A 7,181-nucleotide genomic window follows, 5' to 3' on the forward strand; every position below is an offset into this window, starting at 1 on the left:
CTGTGCCTGAAAGGGTTTAATAATTATCAAAAACAACCCTGTACGAGTATATATGTTACCTTCTAAAAGAACTAATCTTTTACATATTTAATGTTCATCCAGTCATATGCAGCGCCCCTAGATCAGTAGGACCCATATTTGAACTGTAACATTAGCAGTGATGAATGAGTGAAACCAAGGTGGCTTTGAGTACCACACTAGCAATACAACCTCTTCACATAAAAAAGTAAAAAGACAAACCATACAAGGAATACACCCTCTTCACATAAAAAAAGAAAAACAAAAGAAAAAACAGGACAAAGCCTTCACACTCAAATCATATGGTTTGATGCAGTGGAGTATATGAACAACTGCTGTGATTTATTGCAATCATTAAAGTGCCATTTGCGGCATTGCCACTGTAGTTAGTACAAAGGAACAGAGTTGATATACTGGTAATTTAGTTTAGATTGCTGAAAGTATGCAGGAGGACAGAGAGAAATTCAACAGTGCAGCAAGTGGACCAGTCTGACACCATGATTTCAAGTGAGGACTGTGCCAGGCCCATGATGAAGTGGTACAAAAAAAATTTCTTTCATCTTCTGGATATTATGGCACTGAACACCCACCTCCTCCATGCCGGCACCACGGGAACCAACAAGAGCTTGGAGGGGTTCATCAGAGAGCTGTGTAGGGAGCTGATTGGCACCCATGGACGTGATCATGGGCCTCTCCAACACCCATGCGTTGGTAAAAACCCCGTGCACCTCACCAGATGCCACTTCCCTAAACCTGTCACAACAAAAGGGACATAAGGTAATCCCCAACAAAGGTACCACATCTGCTAGCACAGAACAGCATGGCCACGGACCCAGTGGAAGGACACCAGGTACCAGTGTGTGGAGTGTGACATGGGGCTGTACCTATTCCCATGCTTTGAGGAATATCACACCCTCCTTCACTTCGAAGTGTTAGAAACCTGTGTTATGTGCGAAAAAAAATGCCTATGAGTGTTTCTGTAATGTATATATAAATTAGTGTAAGTTATTTCATAAGTAACTGTTATGTATATATAAATTAGTGTAATTCATAATAATAAGTGCAGTGTAAGTACTGTATATATAACTTGTGTAATGTGTCGTGTGTTCGAGAAAAGACACACATAATGAGTACAGTGTGCAAGAATAATTCATTGTGCCAAAAAAGACACAAATGTAAAATATGTACATGTGTGGGAAAACACTTCTGTGAAGAATGAAAAATCCAATTACATGAACATTATTGGAAAAAAGCCACTCACTCACTCAAATATCGTAATGCGCCCCCGCACATAATTATGCATGGGGACAGTTCCCACATCATCTATATACCTTCCTAGAGAGTCCCTAGGTCATTTGGGATACTTACCTGTGAATAAAACAATGATCTCCAATCTCAACTCCCTGCGTGTCGGCAGCGGCTGATGAAGTCTGCAGGCGTTACTCCAAACATTTCAGCTGCCCACTGAGAGAGAATCGGCCTCAAAATTTACCCTTTAGGCTTCTGTGAGTACTTTTATGGTTGTTCTCCGTGTTTTCTCATCATTCCTAACCTATCTGGAAAAAAAAGAATTGGTCGAAAATTGGCCGGCACTGGGTGCAACGGAGGTCCCAAGTCGGCCCGCATGTGGCGGGGTAACCTCATCGAGCACCTAAGGTTTTCTGTAATTTGTGTGACATGATCAGAGAAAATGCTGCAAAGGCAGCCTGGACTCACGCATAAAGAAAAACATTCCCATGGATTATATTGGTATAAATTTTACACCATCATTTTCAATGGTGTTTATACTATATGATAAGCTAATAAAAACACACAATACTGATGAGTAAAAATACAGTGAAAGTACCAAAATCCATCCATCCATCCATTATCCAATCCTCTGCTGTCCCATGAGGAGCAGAAGAGCCCAGGGTTAGGCAAGTTTGTCCTAACATTTAGGATGAGAGTGCAAGTACTAAAATGCAGTGAGAATAATGTATTTCCACAGTGAAAATAACTTCCCTAAACCCTACCACAATATTTTCCCTGCACCATGCAAGAGCGAAGCGTATGCCTAAATGCAGAATTTCACAAGCTTTCACGTGGTGCCTTCAGAATTTTGATACAACCATTTGTTTTCGACTAAATCACCAAAAATCGCGTGCACGCACCCCCCTGTCCACCGAAATCCAAGAGAAAGCAGACCATTTGAGACTGTTGGCCTTGAAATGGACACCCTCCTCTATGATGCAGCAAAGATTGATGTACTTTATACTGAAACTTAATTTTTGGTTAATATTTTTCTCCAAAATTGCCTAATCGGCATCCCTTCAGACAAATGCTGACAAGTGCATCACAGTGCGTCATCGGTTCCTTTTCAGGCTAACACCATTTTGACTTGTTTCGTGTCATCGTGCGTGAGGGAGTTAAAGGTGTTGTTTGAATTCATATAAGAAGTAAAAAGTGACAAGTGATTTGTTGGTGAAGCGTTGTTTTGTGGGCCTAAGCCTGCATTTTTATGAGTGTAAGTAATGTCATAGCTAGCCTCCTTCTTTTTAGTCATGGAAAGGCTATATAAGTGAGTCTGATGGAAAAAAAAAAAAAAGGGGGGGCATGGACTGTTAAAAAGTTGGCAGTTGGATGATGTTTATAGGGAAGTGTTAATGAAATCAGTTGCACCATATTCTTAATTTGGCAGTCAGTGGAATAGTTTAATTCCAGTGGGTGTTAAGGAGTGCCAATGTGTATTATGACTTGCTTGTGAGGTGGAACTTAGATTTCAAAGGCATGCATGTAGACTGAATGGCTGTATATCCATTGCGTTGGACATTATTAATAGGTCTGCAACGTATATATTTTCCTGTTCCTATTTCCAATTTGACCAGCCTCATTTGATGTTTGATAATAGGGTAATGGTGATGGAGGTAGTGGAAACACAACAGCCATATACTCTGCCAGAGGGTTCTGTTGACTTTACTTTTTGCCCCCATAGCACCATTTGTGTGAATGGAGGGAAAGGAGTATGCACAGCCTTCCATGTCAGCATAGATAAAGGATTTCCAGGGAGGGAACATATTTGAAATCTCTCTCTTTCTCTTTACCTTGAGGAAAGTTTATTATTTTTAATTCATAGTGGAATACTAGCATGTTACCTGTTTCAGTTAATAACAGGTCTGTAATAATAGCCCCAGTCTTACAGTGCTTGGTGGCAGTTTAATGGCAGAAGCTGACCACATTCCTTGGGTACCTCCACCACCTCCATGCAGAGGAAAATTTTGTTTTCCTTACTCAATTTTTTTTTATTGCTAAGTTCAAATGAAGAATGGTGAAAAATTTTGCTGTGTAGACGTATAATTATGTGGGGTTTGGTTCAAACTGAAAAAAATTACTTTATATGTAAATTTTGCAGGCTGCAAAAACTCGAGTATACCATGAGGAGCTGCTGTCTGTGCCAGTCTACTCGTCTCCTGACCGGGAGCAGCTGGTGGGCAGTGTTGACCTTCCATGCCCCACACCACACTATGAGTGGCGCCAGGCTGGTCTGGCACTCTTCCTAACCACTTAAGCAGCGTATAATACAGTAAAAGTCCTTTAATCCGGAATGCAGTAGCCCACGTACCTTCCGGATTATCAGATTTCCTGGACTATAAGACAGATACCTAAAAATGCTCAAAACACCCCCAAAAAATAATGATAAATTATAATAATGAAAACAGGCAAATTGGGGAGACAGCAGCCCCTGATAAAGTACACTACGGACAACCGGCTGGGTGAACATCTGGGACCTCCTGAATGTCTGTGCGGATGTGGAATTGGATAGTTCGGCGCACCACGTTTGGCTTTTTTTCGATATTTTTCTATTTTTTCCTGATTTCTCTCAATTTTTTACCCCCAAAAACTAAAAATGACCCTGGGCTGAAAATTCCGAACCATCAGATGCCGGATTATCGGAAGTTCACTGTACTAATTGGATAACAACACACAGTATACAGTAACCCCTCCAAGATCCAACATAATAGAGCCCAAGCAACATCCGGGACTTAGTCTTGTCCAGGTCTTGGGCAGAAATGCTGCTGGACAGGTACTTATAGACCCCAGCCGAACCTAACTTTGAAAGCCACCTAAATAACTCCCTACCGAACATGCACAGCACCTATTTAAGACCCTATTCACACAAATAGGGGACAGAAACCATAAAATACATGAAGGGGAACCAGAGAATGAGAAATTGGAGGTGAGTAAGGAAAATATTTACCAGTGTACAGGGTACTTACCACACGTCCGTGGCCGTTGTGAAGATTAACCCGCTTCCTCTATGGCTCTGACAGTGGTGAAGATGCACTTGAAGCACATACAGTAATCCAGTGTTGTATTGCAGTTAATCCTCTGCACTGTGAATTATAATTTTTTAACACTGCACATTCTGTTCTTACTTGCACTGCACTTAATCCTTTGCATGCAGTCATGATGGTAGGTAGGCGGGAAGTGGGGAGGATGCAGGGGTGCTCTAGAGGACATTGCTGGAACTACGCGCCAAAACACAGCTGTTCGTCACCGCGTGGCAAATTTAAAGAGTAGGGATGAACACATATCAGCTTTTTTTTGCATTTTGATGTTTTTTGGCCTTTTTTGGTGTCCCAGATCGTTTCGGACATTCATCCAGATGACTTTTTGTCCGGATATCTTAGGGAATATCTGAGACTTGGACTAATGGACCCAAGCCCAAAACGTCCGGGACTTGGAGTGTCCGGGTCTTGGGCATCTGGGTCTTGGTTCCATTCTAAGTCATTCTGAATTCCAGTCATCGGTAGTCTTACTCCTTAACTGATTATGTGGAGTACATCAATATAGAGAGAGAGAGAACTTGGCAATTAGGTCTTAATGCCAAATAAATTTGTGTAACAGATGGTTGGCTGACTACAGTAAAAATGAAGTTACATTAGGGTATCAACATTCATGCAAATTTATTACTGGGGAAGCCATGTCAGTCACAGATTTAGTACTGTGTTTTACAGTGTGAGTAAAAAACTACTTTTGTTGTGATATGATCAAAATAAAATTTGAACCCCACTTGTCCCATTTACCCAGCAGCATTACGTGGGACATTCATTGTATTTAACCATGCAATCTGTGCTCATCTCACGCACTTTACAAGTATTCACTGCTCTAGAAATCCATCCAGGCCTACTGTAGCATGTAACTGCACACACTATGCACATCTCACTCTGCTAGCATTCTGTGTTCTAAAAATCACTATGTGTACTCCACTATAATTCCATACACACTGCTTCTCTCTGACACTCTCTCTATAAACATTCTGGGTTCTAGAAAGCTCCATATGCATAAACTTTGAGTACAATCGCAGCTCACATAGTCCCACTACATTGGCAGTGTTTATGCCTGAATGTGTTGGAGTGTCTGCAAGTGGTCAATTATTTTCTTCTCTCTTTACTGAGAATTTTCCACAGATGTTACACGAATTTCACACTGAGCGGGTACTGCAAAATATTTGACTCTCCCACAAATGTCGTATTCACAAACTCGACTGTGTCAATCAAGAGATGTACTGTATACGTGCTGAACACAACTGTTAATTGCCTATAAAAGTAAATGATATTATGAGACTAGGGGAATCTTTATATTCCCCTCCCCATTGGCTGTGCTTCAAGCTACTTCTACTACTACTACTACTACTACAATCTCTGTGGTACTTGTGTTACATTGCACCTAAGACTGTCAAAAAATAAAGAATTAAATATACCAGGATGTGTTAATTTTGTAATGTACTGTATGCAGTAACATGCACTTAATCAAACCATTGTACTCATGTTGCTGTTTATGTTAAGTCAGCTAAGAATACTTGTTGCTGTTTAAGGTAAGCTAGGAATGGTTATTCCAGTGAAGTGCAGTTGTACCCAAATGGCTTTGTAATGTTCAGTCTGAAAGGTAAATGAAGATAAGCTGCCTGAGATACTGGGCAGCTATCGAATAAGGTCTACAACGTACGGTACTGGTAAGCATAATAAAAGAGAGAGAGAGATAAAACAGTACTTCTATATATTCATTATTATTTTCATTACTGTCAAAGTTTATACTAGCTTGTTGTCTGCTTGAATGCATTAATTGCATCTTTGCTTAAACCCACATGTTTATGGCTGTCCTCTTTTATCATCATATAGCTGTATGTACAGTACAGGAATACATGCTTGATACTGAAAATAGTTTAAGGTTCAGGCAAATAGAAGAAATAGTTAAGAGTTAATGATGAGAGGGTAGGGAAAGTGTGGAATGATATAAAGAAGGGTACAATGGCAGCAGTTGTGTTTTTGTTGAAATGGTATAAGATGGAAAGCAGTATCAGAAACCAGTCGGATGGCCACCGTGGAAGAAGGTAGAAAATACTGTACAAGACAGTGTAGGAAGCCAGAGGATAAATGTTTGGGGAGAGGCGAGGGCAGTGTAGAGTTTGAATGGTAGTATACGAATAGATGAGGCTGGTTGAGTTGAAAGATTGAGAGATCACTTTCATAATATGGCAGTAGCTGGTAAGGGAAAGGATAGGGTTATTAGAGGTATGAATATGAACTGCAGGAGACCTGCAGTGCAGAGCCTGATCATCAGAATGGAGTGCATAATGTACTTGATAGGAGTGGATGGAATTAGGCGAGATATGTTGAGGTACAGTGGTGAGGAGGCATTTAGCTTAAGCGCAGTGCACAGTATGCCAACAGGCTTGAAGTACAAGGAAAATACCAGAAGTCTAGAGAAAGGTAGTGACAGTTTTGAGAGGTGCCTCTTTAAGGGTATCAGAATCATGGTCACATAACAGTCTGAGTGTATGATAGGGTACCATATTTAGAGACAGTGAAAAGCATCATGTATCATCATCATCATCATCATCATCATCGTTGTTGTTGCTGTTGTTATTCTTCTTTTTTTTTCCCACTCAGAAGGTGGTGTGACGTAGGGTCCAGAAAGAGAGAAAAAATGAAAACATGATAGAAGGATCTGGTAAATTACCAATATGCTGGGAATCGAACCAGGGACTCTCAGATAAGAGCCAGGCAGCATACCACTACACCACGACCAGGTAAAATTTATTCACGTTGTCACAATCTTGTAACCAACATCCCTCAGCCCCCACTGTGGGCATCAAGAGGATAAGTTAACCCCCTGGCACTCGG

The 7,181-nt window shown here is 40.8% G+C and overlaps 1 protein-coding gene across 1 annotated transcript in view; it reads left to right on the plus strand.

Annotated features, from left to right (window-relative positions):
* The window catches only part of btv (dynein cytoplasmic heavy chain beethoven), a 228,401-nt gene extending 224,839 nt beyond the window's left edge, over positions 1 to 3,562 (plus strand). The window contains exon 68 of the mRNA XM_080284359.1: positions 3,407 to 3,562. Within this exon, the coding sequence (XP_080140485.1) occupies positions 3,407 to 3,562 (156 nt within the window). The remainder of the gene's footprint in view (positions 1 to 3,406) is intronic.
* The last annotated feature ends 3,619 nt before the right edge of the window (positions 3,563 to 7,181 follow it).

Source organism: Coenobita brevimanus, chromosome 101, assembly GCF_032717465.1.
Source record: "Coenobita brevimanus isolate Jiangsu-jjx chromosome 101, ASM3271746v2, whole genome shotgun sequence".
Classification (NCBI taxonomy): Eukaryota; Metazoa; Arthropoda; class Malacostraca; order Decapoda; family Coenobitidae; genus Coenobita; species Coenobita brevimanus.